This window comes from Bidens hawaiensis, unplaced genomic scaffold (assembly GCF_021521415.1).
Source record: "Bidens hawaiensis isolate Kalapana, Puna unplaced genomic scaffold, B.hawaiensis_p1.1 tig00006190_1, whole genome shotgun sequence".
Classification (NCBI taxonomy): Eukaryota; Viridiplantae; Streptophyta; class Magnoliopsida; order Asterales; family Asteraceae; genus Bidens; species Bidens hawaiensis.
Window position 1 is genome coordinate 1,644,621 of NW_027491410.1, and position 20,380 is coordinate 1,665,000.

Here is a 20,380-nt window from a genome sequence, read left to right on the forward strand (position 1 = left end):
AAATGAACTACTGGCACAATGCACCAACAGACTCCCCCTTGGCAGTAGCTTCATTTCTCTTACATCTTCGTCTCGTCATGTAATCCAAAAAGCCGTATCTTCCATCTTCAAGCATGTACACCTTGTCTCACACAAACTGTGACCACCCTTTGATATTTCTTCGCTTCATCTTTCCAAGCAGGAATATAAAAAATCTTCTTTTCGTTTAGTACCTGCAAATTAGCTTGAGACAAATTAACCAAGTGCATAGGATCATACACCCTTAAGATCTCCTGTTCATCTTGATCTTCCATCACGGCTTCAGCAGTCTGGCAATCAACATACCACCATTTAAGATCTTTCAGCACATCTTGAGGCATAGTCTTCATTGGAACCTCTTTCATACATCGAATTGGTTTATACTTCATCACCATCCAGGGCTTGCCATCAGCCCGCATTCCTCGATCTGTATCTTCAATCAACTTCCCCTTTTGAGTCTTCAACAACTCAAACTTTTTCTCATTAACAACTTCACTCCACACTATTTTACCAACCCAACTAGCAAAGTTGTCCCCACTCCTATTAATCAACCTTAGACGAGCCAAATCCTTCACCTCACACTCAGGTAACATATTGAACGATCTCAACTTCTTAGCAAAATACTGAATCCCATCATATCTTTTCACCACAAACACTTTTAGCTGATCATCATACAACCAACAGATAATACCTTTTTGTCGATTCAGCATACCCTTTAATATTATAACTCTTCTTGAACATCGTAGGTACCATTGGCTTCTTGTTTTGATAATCCAATGAGCATATTCTTCTTTCCACCGTGGCTATTCCTCCCACTCAGAATCACCCGACACATTATCATCTTGACCTACACGTTATTGACCAGCACTTGGAATATCATGTTCAACACTATCGTCAGGTATCTCACCTTCCTCTAAGCCACTGTCAATCTCAATTTGTTCACCAAGCTTTTCAATCTCACAAAGAGGTAACACATCGTCATCCATATCGTCCTCATCATCCACTACAACAGTCTCACCACTTGCACTGCCAGATGGATCAGTAGCTTCATCATCCATCACAACCGTCTCACCACTTGCACTGCCAGATGGACCAGTAGACTCCCCCTGAGATGTGGAAGCTCCAAGTGTTTGTTCAGTTATTGGCAGCTCACCACCTGCATCTTTCGAAGCATTGGGATCATCATCTCTGTACTCTCTCCTCTTGGTTCTCAACTCATCCCCTTTGCAACTGGTCTCCCTCTGAGATGCTAAGAACTGTTTAAGCGTATCAAAAACTTTACCATGCTCAATAAGAAGAGATGACTGAATTTGGTTCTCAGCCACTAGCCGTTGAATAGCCTGTGTCTGAATGAGATTAATTCTTGACTGATCAGCCACTACACGTTCTAGAGCCGCTATCCGCTCTGAATCTGACAATGAAGCATCAAAGGCAAATGACATGTGAGAAATGTCTTAAGCATATGGCGGAGAGATACCCAGAGTCACTGGAGTTTCTGATGATGGTGGACTAGTGACCAGAGGAGGAATTGAAACAGTGGACCTAGCAGTCGCCATCACCGTAGATTCAACAAACATAGACACAACCTCAGACGGTGCAATAGTACGTTGTGGTAGAGACACAATCGCTGGCATAGACATCACAGCCGTAGATGGTACAGAAGATGGTGCTGACAAAGCCACCGTTGTAACACTAGATGTCACTTTTAATGGGTCGGATGAAGAAGGAGGCACTATAGACATACCAGATAACTGTGGAGGGGCAAATTGAACAACACTCGAGCTTTCACCAGCTCTAGCCCTCTTTGATCTACAGACCAAGGCATACAACTCCTGTTCATAATCCGACTCACTGTCATCCGAATCTTTCCTCCGTTTTCCTTGAATCCTCTCTTGTGTAACCAGAACTCTCCGAGCTTCAGCAGCCTCGTCATTGGAAGAATCAGATAAAGTTTCCTCTGACTCCTCTCTTGAGAGTCGAGATTGCCCAACTGAACCAACGATCGAAGAAGATGGTACAGCTGACACTGCAATTGAAGAAACCCGAACTTCAGAGGAAGTACCAAAAATACCTTGTACTCCTAAAGCAACATCAAGATCTATCCCCTTTGCAGCAGATATAACAGGATCTATAACTGGATCATCCAGTAAGGGAGCTTCTTGAACAGGATCAACAGGAACTGGAGCAACATGAACCACAGGAGGTGGTTGTGGGATGTGAGCTTGTGCCGGTGCAGGATCAGCAAATTCATCCTCTGGTGGAGCAACGTAGTCAGGATTCACAAGATACCCAAATAAAGCGGTGTGTCTCGGACGACGATCAGGATTACTCCGTGCGCTCGATGATCGACATTGAGAAAAAATTCTCTTGTTTACACATTCCACAAAAGAGATAGGATGACGTTGTGGTAGATTAGAAGCAACATGATTAAGAATCATCTGTAAAAATCTCAGATACACTAAAAAACGCTCCCTATCCGCTGCTCGCCGCTGACGATCAATTTCGTAGAACACCATTTGACTGAAGCTAAATGGTTTATTATATGTTAGCACGGTCATGGCAGATTGAATTGTCGCACCCATACCATCGGTTCCTGCTTTGCGGCCGGACATGCAAACAATCAACACATGCATCAAGAAACGCCATTGATCCAATATAAATCCCTTTCGACGTTGTGAGTCTTCCAACAGACCAGAGTATCCCATACGAAGAAATGTCCCATTCCTAAAAGAGGCTGAATACTCAGTGGGGTCCTGAGTAGTTTCAATGCCAAACTTTAGAGCCTCCTGTATCTGATTTGCAGAGAACTGTATCACCTGACCATTGACGGTAGCATGCATCACTGGAGGTTCCACACGACAATCATATTCCACTGTGTTCCAAAAGTCTTCAATATTTGGTAATGAGATCGGAAGAGTTGTAGTGATAGCATGAAAAATCCTTGATCGGATGAGAAACGTGATGATCTCAGAGTAATCTTCTACTCCACGAGCATTTGGGTCCAATGTCACGTACATGTTGTGAATCGGAAAGAATTTTCTCCTATCCTCATCTCCTTCATCACCACCTGTACCACCTGTACCTGCGACAGCAGCCATATCTGCAAGGCAAACGAGTTAAGTTAGATAAATGCTTAGTCAGTGTGTAACTTCGCCAAGCATAGAGGTAGCGAAGTTTGTAGCGGCGAAGTTGATCTCAAGTAGTGAAGTTGGAATAACTTCGCCAAATGTGAATTTCGCTGGACGCACAGTGCCGGAATCAAGATCCATATCAGTAGCAATTACGGACAATCAGAGATTGACAATAGGTATAAGGATGTCCAATTGAGGTCTCGAAGATCCAGACACCACCAATGCATTCAAAAATATAGAGTATGATTGACGTAAAGGAGTAACTCAATAGACCCGATTAAAAACTTACATTATGTAACAGATTAACCAACAAAACAAGTAAATTATGAATCAATAGACGGCACTGCACCTTATTGGTAGTCACGAAGCAGATTATAAGAGGGTTGATCCAGAGACAAGTTCGCCGAGGGTTCAGAGGGTTTTTTTGTGTTCAGTTTGACCAAAAGTGGACCATTATTGCCTTTTATACTTTCTTAAAAACCCAGTGGCGAAGTTATGATAACTTTGCCAGTTTGATAATATCGCCACCCAAGCGAAGTTAATTTTGAAAGAAGGAAAAGACCAAAAATGAGTAACCCTAGACTCTATGTTATTCACATAAGACAGACGTATAAAATAATATAAAATAAACATAAGTAAAATAACATTCGGGATCAAATTACAGTCTGTAGAGAACCCAGCATGTTTAAGAAAAGATCCGAACATGGAATCATACTGATTAAGAGGCTGTCACAAGGATCCATGTTCAGCATTATTATGACATAGAGAAATAGGTTGATGGCAGGTATAAAACTTAGCATGATTTTCATTGCTTCTGTGATATGGATTAGGTTCAATTAGGCTCAAAATTTAGATGGACATCACTTATGGAACTGTGATGTCTCCTATCTATTCTCAAAGCGTATTTGGCTTTCCCCAGATCACCCCGAGTTGACTTCGACCTGTAGTGTCTGATTAAACAATGTACATTTAAGTCGACTTCACAATCCTTACATCTTGCACATAACTCAGTTGGTGCCTTATCCATGTTTGTGAATTTCAAAAGCAATAAGACATAATAATCCCTTTTTTTTGAATGATCTATAACAAACACCTGCAAGTCCCGAATCTGGATCACTGCAGAAGGATAACACAATATACGCGTGGATCAAGACACTAACCGGCTCGTGTATGACTGGGTAATCACTTTTCTGCCTATCATTCGGAGAGATATATATGGAGACATGCACATTTCAAAATGACTCTCCACAGTAAATCGAGCAGATTTAATTTGTATCACATAACTTTTACACACCATGGAAAGCTACCATGCCAAACAATGATTGTTCTAAAGTCTTTTAAGCCTAATAACTTCACCCGTTAGGCACACAAAATCAGTTCATCTATCATTTTCCAACGGTTGGATCAATTTCCAATTTAACATCAATTTTGAAGCTTCATGAGAAGCTATAGACTGAAAAAGTATATCATTTCCCTTAAACAATAATTTTATATTCAGACACCCCGATCACTCCTAAGTCTTTGGGTAAATGGCTATCCCGAAAATCCAGTAGATTAGCAGGACCAAACACATACAAATATGTGTCCCTCCAACTGAGTGTAACCGACATACTTTTCAGCGAAGGAATAAAAACTCATCACAACCGTCCCAGTGGCTTTCAGTTATTAGGTTAATGGCTATCCTTTGAATCTAGACGTAGATACAAGGACCAAACATATTTAAGAATATGTCCTTCAAACTTGAGCAACTGACATAATTCTCAGCGATAGTGATTTATTTATTTTTTTTAGGAAAAACATGGTTACTCGGGATTGATCATCCCATTAAGCTCAATAAGGTTTTGAAAATGGGACCGGTCAAAGGCTTTTGTAAAAAGATCGGTGAAATTATCCAGTGAATCAACCTTTTCAAGAAAGATTAGTTTCTTCTCAGCACAATCCCGTAAGAAGTGATGACGAATGTCAATGTGTTTTGTTTTACTATGTTTTGCGGGATTGTTAGTTACTGAGATAGCAACACTGTTATCAATGCAAATAGGAGTTTGAGTGAAATTCAGACTATAATCTCGCATTTGTTGTTGTATCCATAAAACCTGGGAGTAGCAGTTTGATGCTGCCATGTATTCTGCTTCACAGATTGATATGGCCACTGAAGTCTGCTTCTTGCATTGCCACGACACCAATCTTCCTCCTAGAAATTGACAGCCACCAGTTGTTGACTTCCTGTTCTGGTTGCATCCTCCATAGTCTGAGTCTGTGTATGCTACCAGATCCAGTTCTCCTCCTCTTGGATACCATAGACCCAATTTAGGCTTCCCTTTCAGATACCGCAAAATTCTCTTCACTCCCTTCATGTGTGACTCCTCTGGGTTTGCCTGAAAACGAGCACAAAGACAAACAGCAAACATAATGTCAGGTCTGGAAGCAGTTAATACATCAAAGAACCTATAATTGCTCGATACTGAGTGGGATCCACATCTTCATCACTGTCGGAGTCAGCACCTAGTTTGTGGTTGACACAAATCGGAGTGTCAAACGGGGTGCTTTCTTCCATCTTAAAACGTCTAAGCACGTCGTGAACATATTTAGTTTGATGAATAAACATGCCATCCTTCTTCTGATCTACCTGTAAGCCCAAAAAGAAAGTTAGTTCACCCATGGAGCTCATCTCAAACCTTTTCTTCATGACTGCTTCAAACTCCTAACACATTAAAATCTTTGAGGCCCCGAAGATGATATCGTCCACATAGACCTGAACGAGAAGAAATTCTTTCCCATTCCACTTTACAAACAACGTACTGTCGATCTTTCCTCTCACAAACCTATTTTCCAGCAAATAATCAGATAAAGCTCATGGAGCCTGATGTAAGCCATATAATGCTTTACTAAGCTTGTACACATGATCTGGAAAGTCTGGATCAGAAAATCCTGGTGGTTGCTCGACATACACCACTTCATTGACCTTGCCATTTAGGAAAGCACTTTTAACATCCAGCTGAAACACTTTCAAATATTTGTGTGCAGCAAAGGCCAAGAAAAGTCGAATTGCTTCTAGTCTTGCCGCAGGAGCAAACACCTCATTGTAGTCGATCCCTTCTTGTTGATTAAATCCTTTGATTACTAATCTTGCCTTGTTCCGGACGATTACCCCTTTCTCATCTCTCTTGCATTTGAAAACCCACTTCGTACCAATTGCATTCACATATTGTGGCTTTTCAACCAAACGCCATACTTCCATTTTGTTAAACTAAGCCAATTCTTCCTGCATGGCTTCAACCCACAAGCTATCCTTTAACACCAGTTGATAGTTCTTTGGTTCAATCTGACTGATAAAGCAAGCATACAAGCATTCATTCATAATACCAGTGTCTTTAATGCTTGCATACACACATGTGTTTTCTTCCAAGCTCCTTCTGGTTCGCACTCTATCAAAAGGACTACCTATCACATTCTCCAGGGGATGATTCTTGTGGATTCTGGTGGTTTGGGCAGGACCAACCGCTAAGTCTTCTCCAAGATTTGGAGAGATTTCATCTGAATTGTGTTGAGTGTGAAACGGATTGATAAAGTCATCACCACTTGAAACAGCAGGAGGTTCAACATTGCTTGACACCTGAGATTGTTTTTCATTGAACTGTGGACGATGCAGAAATGCCTCATCTTCATCGAGTAGCATCTGAGTTACCATTCTTTCTTCTGTATCTGCAAAATCAAAAGAAGGTAAATTAAAGGATTTGAATAATTTATCATAATCGAAAGCCTCTGCTGGTCCCATGCTAGGCTTTGGTGATTTGTAACTTGTACTGTCAGTGTTACGGACCACCTCAACCTTATTGTTCGATAGATTAAAGACTCTTCTGTTGGGTGACCCAACTACGTAGCCAACAAGAATACCTTCGTCAGCTTTCTCACCAAATTTTGAGTTAGTTTTTAAGATTGAACATGGGGACCCAAAAGGTTCAAGACCTTTCAGATTTGGCTTTCGACCATGCATTAATTCATAAAAAATTTTATTTAATCTTTTGACAGTTAAAACACGATTAAGGATATAGAAGGCCGTGGCAACAGCCTCAGCCCAGAACACCACGGGAAGGTTAGCATCTGCCAGCATAGTCCTGGCTCCCTCGATTAAAGTTCTATTCATCCTTTCAGCTACTCCATTCTGTTGCGGAGTATATGGTAACTGATGCTCTATCCCTTTCTGCAGACAAAACATCTCCATTTTATAGTTCTTGAACTCTGTTCCGCTATCGCTTCTGATGAACTTGACTTTTCCCCCAACAATGTTTTCCACTTTGGTAATCAAGTTAATTACCAACTACACTGTTTCATCTTTAGCTTTCAGAAAATAAACCCATGAGTAACGTGAGTAATCATCAGTCACAACCAAGAAATAGGATGTTCCACCTAGGCTTTTAACATTGATAGGACCAAACAGATCCATGTTAAGCAAATCCAAAGGTGTGGCAATTGAATTAACCAATTTGGAGTGATGTGATTTCTTGTGATGTTTTCCTTTCTTGCATGACAGACACTGGTCATCAAAGTTGAAATTCTTTAATGGAACCCCAAGTACCAGCTCATTCTTGACTATGTAGTTCATCTTACGTAGATGGATATGACCCATCCTTCGGTGCCACAATTCCGACTCAGATTCTGTTGCTTTTGACAAGAGACATGATTCTTCCGTCTCCATCTTGGTGGACCTCATGTCCATCACGTATGTATTCTTCTCTCTTGGAGCTTTCATCACAATCCAGGTTTCAGGAATCTTGAAACCAGGATGAAGCACGAGTGCTTCATCCTTTGTAAAGTGCACAGTGTAGTCTTTGTCACAGATCTGAGAGACGCTCAGAAGATTGTGTTTTCACTCTTCCACAAAATTAACCTTCTCCAACTTGATTTTCACATTAGTAACAGTACCAATTCCAGAAATTTTTCCTCCACTTTCTATTGCAAAACTAACTCTTCCACCTTGTACAGCTTTCAAATCACGTAACAATTTCTTGTTACCCGTCATGTGCCGGGAACAACCACTGTCGACAACCCACATATTGTTCACAGCCCTGTTCGACTGTTCCTACACATTTAAAGGAACGAATTAAAAGCGGGGGACCCAAGCCCTTCTGGTCTTGGGTTGGTCAAACCTGTCAAACTGCATCTACCTCCTTGGTTGCCCAAAGTTCCCTTGAGGAAGGTTTTCATCTGATCTAAATGGAAGATTTCTAGAAAACTGATTATGAGGCCATCCAAACATCCTTGATTTTCTAGCATTAATAGATTTGAAGTTACCTGTTCTGTGTTTAACTGGGAAAAAACGAGGTTGGTTTCTGTGAAATCTTAAATTTGTCCAACGATTAAAGTTGAATGCATTAGAATTTTTACCAGTACCAGTTTTAAAGTTCGTTCCATTTTCAGTTTTGGTTGGCCTCAAATTTTTAGATTTCTTCCTTTTCAGCGGACAGTTACTGACAAAGTGACCTACCTTGTTACATCGAAAACAGTTTTTGTTCGGACAACTAATTTTCTTTGGACAATCTGTGTCTATCCGAACATTCTTTTCAAAAGTTGCAGCAGAAGATGAAGTTGCTTCATTGACAGTTTGTTTCACCTAAGGGGGAACGAATGGGTTTAAAGAAGATTTCGTTTTGCAAAAAGCATCACTCTCCCCCTTCTGAGTAACACAACTTCATCATCCACTTTGCGAATGTTCACAGACTCCTTATGCGTGGAGTCTTGATCCACAACTGACGATTTTGTCTGAACCAATTCATTAACACCTTTATCGAGGTTATCATGATTGCTCAATTTAACGTTGGTGTTGCTTGATTGAACTCTAACGGGTGAGTCGATGGAGCTGACATTTCCCATTACTGTCTAATCAGGTTTAACAAAGATAGGTGGCTGATTACAAGGATTATAAGTGTAGTTATTGTTAAAAGGTGGTGGAACTTCATTGTATCCAATTCCTCCTTTATCGTTGGGAGAACATTGAACACTTAGGACTGATTAAGCATCATTGAGGAGTTCCTAAACTGTTCAAGTTTTCTGTTTAGTTCCACCACTTTCACTTAATAATCAGCTATCTGTTTGTCCTTTTTAGCAATAAGTTTGGTTTTTTCTTCCACAACTTCATAACTTAGATCGATTACTTGGATTTTCTCAGCTAATGTTGCCTTAAGGCATCTTATGTCTTTTTCACCAGCATTAATTTTGACGGAGTAACTGTTTTCCCTTTGTTTAGAGTAATGATGTTCTTCTTTTACAATTTTTAATTCTTTTTCCAAACTTACATACTGATTAGTTAAAGCATTTAATTGATCAGACAGTTTTTCACATTGTTCACAATGATGTTCAGAACATACCTCTGAGAGCTGATCATTCACTTCTGCCATATATGCTTGATCCTCCGCTGGTTCCTTGTCACTTCTTTTACTCACGATATTCACCAGATTTTCTTACTCAATCACCTCCTCAACTTTGATGTTCCAATTATATCCACTATTCTGTTGAGAAACCATGGCTTTTATTTCACTTCCATTCCCATTTTGCTGAGTAGGCCTGTTCTGACCCCATTCAACTCTCTCATTTGGGCACTCTCTCGCAAAGTGTCCATTCTGTTGACAGTTGTAGCAATGAACCTTTGACTTGTCAAATCCCGGTCTCTCTCCCAAGAACTTTCTTCCTGTCTTCTTCATAAATCGTTTTACCCTTCTTACTATCATCGCCATTTGCCACTGTAGATCCATTTCTTCCATGTCATCAGCATCTATCTGATCGTAGTCCTCATCCAAGGTTGCAGGGTCAACTGTCTTTCCCTTGATGTAATTCTCATAAGACGCAATGAAAGAGGCATAAAGAGCAAATTGTTGTTCAGCAGATTTTACACTCATAGGCATCTTTGAGTAATTTACATTTGAAGGACTAGTAGAAGAATTACTGACTGAGGATTGAGATTTTGAAGAACCACTTCCACTTGCTACAAAGCATATATCTCCATCCATATTCATCACCAAATGACCATCTTGCGTAGAATTTGGTTCCCTGCCTGAGTAATATGCGGTCGAATCTGATTTAGAGCTTGAGTTTGAAGAGCCTTTTGCACCATACATTCCCAGATCCTGAACCTGATCAGTAGGCGTCTCTTTTCGTAACATATTAAGCTCATAATTACGTAACTTGTTAACCACCTTCTCTAAATCAAAGCTATCAAATTCTTTATCTTCTTTCATCAGAACTGTGTACATCTCCCATCTTGATGGAAGAGCATCAAGAATTTTTCCACAATCTCACCCTCAAAATACCTTATGGAGTAGTTGTCCAATTCGGTCATCAAGTGATAGTATCTTGTAATGATGTCATCAAGCGATTCATTCTTAAAATACTTGAATACCGAGAACTGAGTTTTTAGTAACTTTATCTTGGAGTTTCGAATTCCGACGTTACCTTCATAGCGGCTCTCCAATGCTTCCCACAATTCTCTAGCCGACTTGTACTTTCGGAAAGTATGAAAAATTTCCTAAGGTAGTGCCATGGTGATTGCAGCTAGTGCCTTACTTTCTGCCTCGTACATTTTTTTCTCATCGTCCTCCATCTTATTATATTTTTTTAGTTGCTCACATCCTTCAAACTCAGTTGTTAGAGGGATATAACCATCCTGAATACATACCCACATCTTTGCATCTTGATATTTCACATACTGCTCAAATCTATCATTCCACGCAACAAAATCAGTGCCTTTAAGTAACTTTGGGGCTTTAGTCGCTGACCCAGCTTCAACTTCCATTTTTACCACTTCAGTGATGTTTATTGACGTCATTTTAAACCGAAACAGGAGCTGGAACTAATCGAAACGGTATTCCGTGAAGGCTAAGAAAGTATAACTTCACCAAGGTACAACTTCGCCAAAGTATAACTTCGCCAATTAACTTCACTTTCTTTTATCTTCACCAAATAACATCGCCAGTTATAACTTCGCCAATTAACTTCACTTTCTTTTAACTTCACCAAATAACTTCGCCAGTTATAACTTTGCCAAAGTATAACTTCGCCAATTAACTTCACTTTCTTTTAACTTCACCAAATAACTTCGCCAGTTATAACTTCGCCAGTTACAACCTCGATGAAACCCTAACTACAGGTGACGGCAACTTCGTAGAAATATAGCGTGTAACAAAGTTGGAGTTATTGATTTTCTTCGATTAGTTTAGCATTTTGATTCCAAGATTACCAGTAAAGAATTTAATTATAGACATAGAAATATAGCGTACCTAACGTTATCAGGTGGCCGGAGTGATTCGTTTGTTGTTGGACACAGAAAGAGCATAAAAAAAACAATGTGTGAGAGATTGATGGGTGGATTAATTGAGGGGAGATAGTTTAAGTTGGAGATGACCAAAAGGCTCTATTATATGGTCGTACTAAAATGGTGAAAACGACGGATCAATGATTCATCGGCGTGATCTTCAGGATTTTCTGAAAAGGACATATTTGTTTTTTCTTGTTGGTTGTACTGAAAAATTGCATGACTTTCTTTTAAGGCTCCACCTATTACATTACACTTTTTTCTTGTTGGTTGTACTGACAAATTGCATACTTTCTTTTAAGGCTCCACCTATTACATTACACGTCATTATGTACGTGCCTAACTCTACCTTGCAGCCATGCATTGCCGGAAGTTGTGAACGTGGGGTATTTAGTTTATCTCATCCATTACCTTAACTTCTTTACTTGGTCTAGTTAGTTAATAGTTAGTGGTGGTCTAGTTAGTTTAATAGTTGGTGGGTTAGTGGTTGATGTTAGATTGTAAGACTATTTAAGCCCTTTATATTTGCTTTATTATCATGAACGAAGTGTAAGGCTCTGTTCCCGGTAACCCTACTTTGGTGTTGGATTTACTCATAAACACAGTTTTAAAATCAGTGTTAATAAAAACTTTCACGGAATAATTAAAACTTCATGAATTACATTACCAAACATCAAATCATGTCTTAACATATAAGTTGTCTTTTCATAAACATTAACATAAAATAGTCATGACACTTCTTCATAGATGCCAGTCTCTTTAGCTCTTGCCATGTGTCCCTCCTCAAGCCAGCTGCCTCAACCTATTTACCTGCGTGCATACTAAAAGTCAGCTACGCTGAGTGAGTTCTAGTTAATCAATTAACATACATTACATTCATACCATACTCATACGTGTCCGGAGATACGTATTCATACCTTATTCACTATCACTTCTTTCATACATACATTACATACATACATACATAAATACGCTCTTACATACTTTTTTTCATAAAGCCCTATGGTATACCACAAGCTATTCTATCTTAAACATCACAGATATTATAAGGGTCTGGTTCCCAGCATCACAGATACTATAAGGGTCTGGTCCCTAACATCACAGATATTTTGAGGGTTTGGTCCCTAACATCACAGATATTATAAAGGTCTGTTCCCTAACATCACAGATATTATGAGGGTCTGGTCCCTTCTGTCTCGAATAACCATACTTTTTATCATACGGGCATACTTTACATATCTTCTAGTTATAAATATATATATACATACTCGTTCATACAATCATTATGTAACAATACATTCACAATCATACACGTATCATACACTTACCAATCAAGTAAGTGTATTATCTACCACATAGAAGTATGCACACAGCCCCGAAAACATTACAGATAAAGGGGCTAGAACTCACCTGGAGTCGGTTTCTCTCGCCGTTAACGGTATTGCCCTTCCTTAGTTGTGCACGGCTAACTGTACAACACATTACACGTGCCAATTATCAATTACTACTACTTTCTACATCTAAGTTAGTGAAATCCTCAACTAACGGGGGTCTGGGGGCAGCGCCCCTGGTAGCAGGGTCTAGGGCGGCAGCCCCTAGCAGGGTCCAAGGGGCAGAGCCCCTGGCTGGGGTTGAGCTGCCAGGTCAGCTCGGAAAAATTTTATTGTCATTAACAGTCCTTTAACAAAAAAATGCATCAGAAAATAAATTTCATGAAATTTCGCATGGAAGAATTTCGCTTCGCATGACTTTTTCGCTTCGCATGACTTTTTTCGCTTCGCATGGCTGTGCGATGCGAAATCGACTTATGCGAAAATACTTCCTTTTCTTCATTTTTTTGCCATTTAAGCCAAATTACTCGGTGACTCTTCCTTAGGACCCAATTTTACCCTTTTTATGGGTTTTGGGTTGTACCAACTTTGTATACCCGTGTTTTAGAAGGTCCGCACATCACCTTTTTGTCCTATATCAACTCGTGAGGTTATAGCTCACCAAGTTTATGTTTTTCTTACATCTTACAACCCGATCTATCGCTCTATCAGTTTGCATGTCGATTTCGACCGTAAAACTTAACCTTTTTAACCAAAAACTCACATTTTTCTTCGGGTTCGGTTCGGAACTGAACACTACATAGATCTGGATGTGTTCTTGTTGTTTGAAGACACTTGAACACCAAGATCTTCCTTGCTTTAGCCCGGATTCAGATTCGGGTCTTGAGAGAAAATGTGTGTTCTAGTGTGTGTGTGAAAGGAAGGAAATGGTGAAAAGGTGGAGGGGTTGGGTTTATATAGGGGGGTTACGGGCCCCACAACCCACTCACAATTCCAATTCCAAATATTATCCAAACACTTAACACACAACTAATTTAACGACACACAGTTAATAACAAAATTTTCTGTTATTTATTATTTAACAAAAGTTGGATGTTACATGAAAAATGTTGATTTGAACAATCAAAGTCTCTTTCAAAAATCTATGATTTCTAATCTGGTTTCTATCTATTTTCTTTGGACCATTTGATTAACAATTAGGTTCATATCACATTACAACATTATATGCATGTATGTAAAGTCATGGGTTAGCGACGCAGTCACATGATTGGTCCATGCGGCCTCATGTGGTTGGTAGGTTATTTTTTTTATTATTTCGTTTAACTTTATTGCTTTTTTGTTTGTTTATTTTTTTATTCACGTCGGTAAGCCGCCGCAATGTGTGTCTTTTTTGGTTCTCCGCGAGCTTTTTTAGGTCCGTCTATCCTAGACGAATTCACGTTTGTTTGCAGACGGAACTCGCGCATGTGTTTTTTTCGTCGCGGTTTTTTCTATTTCAATATGTTAATTTGTTGTATTTGGGTGTGGACGGATTTATTTTCTTTTTTTAACTTTTGGTGCGGTAACATAATACCAGCCAAAATCGTGTTTGTCAACACCATTACCGCCTATTCAGGCCAAATTCACGTTAGTTCGCAGACGTGACGCACATGTTTTCTTTTTGCAACGACTTTTTTGTCAATCGATTCCGGCTAAATTTCATCAGTTTGCAACTAAAACGCACTTGCTTTTTTTTGTTCGCTGCGGTTTTTTTAACATGTTAATTTGTTGTATTTAGGTGTACATCACAAATTTATTTTTTTGCTTTACTTTCGTTGTCGTAACCAGATACGTATATAACTTGCGCCGATCCGCCATCCTAGCACGCGGATTTCGTTATGTTAAGCAGTCGTATTTAGACATTAACTAACATTTTTTTGGCTTTATTTCTTGTACCGTAACCAGACATCTATCGAGTTCACCTCGGCTCACAGCCACGCTACACGGGTTGATAAGTTATACAATGAACAAAAACATCAGCCTGTTACAAACTAATTTAAGCACGTTTTAGTTGTGTATGGGATGCTTAACAATACAACAAATCCACACCAATACAAATTTAAAGCATAGTCTAGTTGCACAAGTTTTGTAATGTCACGATACATCATTTTGTAATTTTTTTATATAGATCTCATATTAATATGCAATAATTCTGCATTGTTGTTTGAGCATCAGTTTGAAGTAATCCTGAAAAGTTGGTCTAGTGGTAAGAGGTATGCCCTTCCTTAGTGGAGACAATATAGGTGAATGGACAAATCAGGACTTAAGTCCCAGGTTCGAACATGATAGGGGGCGAGGGTTTACGGATTACATCCGGCTCCCGCGCATAGGGGGTACGGTCTCACGGCGGTTGAGGAGTCGACCTTGGAACAGAGCCCCAAGGGTAGGTTTGCATGTGAGATTCTTTGCCGTTAAAATAAGCATCAGTTTGAAGTACATGTGAAACCCTAAAAATCTAGCAATATTACGTGTGGTGTGAGTAGTAGTCAACTGAAATGATCAAAAAACTTTGTGCTTTGATGTGACATCCATCAATTTTCAAACCTGAAAATCTGATCCATTTTAAATTTTTGTTATGTTTATCACTATGTTATATGTATATTGTATCTTGTCATGTTGTTGTAAACTCCTTATCGTACCTTAACTCGCATAATTCTTGCTCGAAATCGCATTCTGGAAAGTACAGGGGCTAAAATGGTCAAAAACCAAAAATGCTAGCAAAACACACCCATCGTGTCGCGCAACAGGGGAGCCTTCAAGCCGTCACGTAGCGCAGCAAGTCCCCAGGTCAGCAACTTTATTTCATTTTCGTTTACACATCCAAACTCGTGTCTCTTCCATCCTAATCAACCAAAATCCGACCCATAAATATTTTATCAACCTCTAAACTTATTTTTATCTCCAGATTATTTTTATTTAAAATATTATTTTAATTTCAGACGGGCAATCCGGTTTGAGTCAGGTCAAACAATAGAAACTCTATATTCATTCATTCAACTTACAGTTCTTACAAATAGAAATTAATTTTTTAATTAAACAAAGATAATATGCGAGTGGAAAGATGAGTATTTGAAAAAGACTAGATGCGAGGGGAAAAACGGACACCCCAAATTCACATTCAAATACCGAATTCACATAATCAAAACATGCATATTCCTGATTCATGAAAGGAGACCAAGTTCAAGCACCAATTCTTCCAATAATTCCAAATCCAAAACCTAACATACCAAATTGAAAAACAAAAAAACAAATACCGAACATGTTGCTAGCCTAATGTCTTAACTGCGATTCGTGAGTACTCGTGACTCGACCCCCTGGTCTAGTGGTTCGAGTCTTCTTTGAATGGTATGTTTTTGCTTCTGTTCGATTTCAATTTCATGCCGTAGCTCCTAGACAAAAACTCTTCTACTTCGATTGTTCGTCAAGAGTTAGGAGTGTGGACTTCTTGATAGTTTTTTTTCTTTGAAATCATTTAGGCTTAGGTTTTTTTTTTTTTTTGTTTCTTTTTTTTTTAATTTGGGCTTATGGGGATTTTTTAGGTTTATTAGGTAAACGGTTTCACCGTTCTTCGGCTTTAAGAAATTTATTTAAAAAATCAAATGCGGGTCGGACACAAATAATATGAATGGACCGGACTTAATACATATAATCTTTTTAAAAATTTTTGAGAAAAAATTTACCCTTAATAAGCAAAAAAGTTGGATGAGCCAAGACCTATCTTACCCCTTAAATTATCAGTCCCCGGCTTCCCTGCTCTCTATCCCTTTTAATCAAAACTTGAAATGCGAGAAAGAGGGTAAGACTTATATAGGAGTAATCTTTCGTCGATAAAAAGAATATAAATATATATATATGTATATATAGTATTAGTGGTAAATTTTGATGGTTCAATTGCTTTTGACGGACTCTTAAAAGTTAAAACCCCGGATTAATTAATGCATAAATAAACAATATCCTCATGTGCCTACGCTTACCGTCTGTCTCTTTCACAAATCCAATTTATGAAACTTGACTCTTACGGATTATTATTATTATTATTATTTTTTATGTTTATTGCTACGTTTTAACATTAAAAAAAACATCAAGTCTTTTGTTGATGATATAGCTGATTTTACTGGATTAAATTTTTGCTAATACCATGATGCTTGAGTATATATCCAAATAGTATTCAATACGTTAGGTTTTCTAGCTGTAGAGATACTTAATTAGTCGTGTCCAACGGGTAATGCCTGCAATCTATAAATGTTATTTTTAAAAGACTTGGTTTTGCTATCCAAAAAGGTCTAGTGGTGCCCGCTAGTTGACCACAGGCCCAAGGCTCAACTGTTTTTTAGGCCCATAAAAAGCCTCTCACGTTTATAACATTAATCTGTCTTAACTGGTAAAGCACTCCTTCAAAAAAGTTAGTTGTCCATGTTCAAATCTTCCATCACTCATTGTCTCATTTATTTTCTCTAATTTTTTGGTTTTCAATTAGTTAGTTACAGTGGTTAAGTTACACGCCCCATTAAATTTAGGTTCAATATTAAATCTAAACTAAAAATAATAAGACCTATTGCTTTTTTTTTATTTTCGTTCATAGGACTTATGTCATTAGATTATTTTTATTAGACCCCATGTTAACATATATGCTCAAAGAAAAAAGACCATTTGATTTAAAACCAAAATGGTACGTTAACCTCATGGTTCATTTAAGTATTTAATCTAAATTTATTGCTAATATACTTTTGTTATGTTTATTGTTATCATAATTTTTGTTGTGCTGTTTTCTTTTTATATTGGAGTTATTGAGTTTATGTTTCTTGGAGATGGCTCTGGTTGTCCGCTTGTCTTTTGTATCAATGCAAACACTATCTTTTAATGAACCAAAAAAAATTGTTTATTGTGCGAATTTGGCTGTCTTCAATCTGTTTCTAACATAGCAGTTCAGCAAGCCAAAGATCAAATTTTGGTATTAGAAAGTGAGGCCTCTTATTCAATCTTCAAGCTCTATTTTTACTACTCTTAGACTATCTGTAGCGCCAAGAAAAACACGGGTGCACGTAGCTGATGTGGAGGCGCATGTGTGACAGACAGCATTGAAGCCAAGTGCATTTAAAGGGTGTGCACGTCAGACTATCCACAACGCTAAAAGGTGCACTTTCAACAAGCCTAATCAGCATGCCATATCAGCTTTTCACTTTTTCTTCTCACATACACATTTTACCCACAACGCTACTATACTCATTTTTCCCACATACAACTTTATTGTTTCCACATCATCACTGCTTTAAATTAACAATATAATTAATGTATTAATTAATATATAAATAGAGTAGTTAAATAATTTAGGAATAAAATCTCCTTAATTTATTTAAAAATAATTTATATAATTAATAAAATTTATAAAAACTAATTTAAAAGACATAACTAAAGTCACGTAAAATTTAATTAAAGCAGCATCAAACTAAAAATTAAATTAAAAGTTACAATACGTCTTTAACAAATAAAAATCAAAAATAAAACCGAGCCAGTCGTGATCTAAATTGTGGCGGTGCTCCATTATCGTAACTTGGTAGTTGAGGTTCGTGGTCTTCACGGGACCAATTAGTTACAGCATGACCTTCATCCTCTACAATCATGTTATGCAGTATTATACATGCGTGCATTATATCACCTAATACCGGTATGGAGGAAGATCTAGCTGGACCTCGTATCATTCCCCACCTAGCTTGAAGGACACCAAATGCTCTTTCCACATCCTTTCTTGCAGACTCTTGGCGTCTGTTAAAAACATCATTTTCAAATTGTTTGCAGGTGGATGTTGGAAACTCTTTACTAGTGTTGTCCATTTTGGATAAATGCCATCTACAAGATAATACTCTTTTGTATACACATTCCCATTCACGGTAAAGTTGCATTCTCGTGCAGTCCCCTCTAAGATTTGATTAAATAGCGGGGATTGATTGAGTACGCTGATATCATTGTTTGATCCAGCTACCCTAAAGAATGCATGCCAAATCCATAAGTCATGTGATGCAACTGCCTCTAGCATAATGGTTGGATGCCCACGATCCCCACGAGTATACTGACCTTTCCATGCGGTTGGACAGTTACGCCAAGCCCAATGCATACAATCAATGCTTCCAAGCATTCCTGGAAACCCGTGCACGGTTGAATGCTCCTCAACTAACTGATTAATATCATCTTTGGTTGGCCTTCTTAGATATTTTGTTGCATAAACTTCCATAATATACCAACAGAACTTATGTAGACATTCGAGGGCTGTACTTTCACCAATGCGTATGTATTCATCGCATTGGTCAGCTGTATTTTTGTCTTCATGACAGACCCTTTCTACCTACCGCATCATATCTTTGTGTAAAATATTTATAATGTTCACATTTACCTGCTTCTGATATGTCGGCAACAATGCGTTAAAAAGACGTAGGCTCATCCTGAATCGGCGTCTAAAGAAACTCTCATCATACACCGGGCTTAGAGCAAAGTAATCATTCCACAAGTGTGCGTCTGCATCCTTACGACCCCTATCTATTTCTTTACGCTTCTTCTTTCGTTGGGAAGAACCCGACTCTTTTTCATGGTCAAGCTCAAAAAATTGCATAGCGAGATCTTCCACATCATCAGAAATCAAAAGTTGAAATTCTTGTGCAAGCATGTATGGAATGCTCATCGGGGTATCATTATCACCGGAGCTCATCTTGAAATAAATGGATTAAAGGAATATGAGAGATAGTTGGATGTGAAATTGTTTAAAGGTTGAACTAGTATTTATAGATGTTGGGAAAAAAACTAGCCGTTAAGATAGAGACAAAAAACGAACTAGCCGTTAGGAAAAGACAAAAAAATTAGCCGTTAAGAAAAAAACAAAAAACTAGCTGTTATTAAATTATTATTTATTATTATGTTATTTATTATTATTATTACTGTTATTTTATTTAATGGTTAAAAAATTAAAGTTGTGAATGGAGCAAGTGGACCTACAAACAGCCGCATCTTGCTGCACGTCCTGAGACTATCTGTAGCGCCAAGAAAAACATGGTGCACGTAGCTGATGTGGAGGCGCATGTGTGACAGACAGCATTGAAGCCAAGTGCATTTAAAGGGTGTGCACGTCAGGACGTGCAGCAAGATGCGGCTGTTCGTAAGGTCCACTTGCTCCATTCACAATTTTAATTTTTTTTAATTTTTTAACCATTAAATACAATAACAGTGAAAAATGAGTATAGTAGCGTTGTGGGTAAAATGTGTATGTGAGAAGAAAAAATGAAAAGCTGATGTGGCATGCTGATTAGGCTTGCATGTTGAAAGTGCATCTTTTAACGTTGTGGATAGTCTTATAAATTTATAATTTATGCTGTTGGTTGGTTATCAATATTTGTAATTAGCCTGCAAAATTCTTTGTGTTGTGACTTGTAACGCTTATTATCAACGAAATTTACAAGTAAGCAACCATTTTATGACATCCTAATTGTCATATGTAGCTAAAATAAGAATATGTTTGGTTGGCAGTGTTAAGTGGAAGTCCGGGTGTGCCACGTGATATTATAAGGCAA

General features: G+C 38.3%; 1 protein-coding gene across 1 annotated transcript; it reads right to left on the minus strand.

The window, feature by feature from the left end:
- Positions 1–18,519: 18,519 nt before the first annotated feature.
- LOC143631656 (uncharacterized) lies at positions 18,520–19,524 on the minus strand. Its single transcript, XM_077100347.1, has 2 exons — positions 19,213–19,524; positions 18,520–19,164 (listed from the first exon to the last, which is right to left on the minus strand). The coding sequence occupies exons 1-2, from the start codon at positions 19,522–19,524 to the stop codon at positions 18,520–18,522; spliced, it is 957 nt and encodes a 318-aa protein (XP_076956462.1).
- Positions 19,525–20,380: the final 856 nt, after the last annotated feature.

What these genes read in the sequence shown, in the direction of transcription:
- LOC143631656 (XM_077100347.1), bottom strand. Translation starts at nt 19,524, where the DNA reads ATGAGCTCCGGTGATAATGATACCCCGATGAGCATTCCATACATGCTT. An exon ending in TGCCGACATATCAGAAGCAG is followed by an intron (nt 19,165 to 19,212) that starts GTAAATGTGAAC and finishes ATGATGCGGTAG; the next exon opens with GTAGAAAGGGTCTGTCATGA.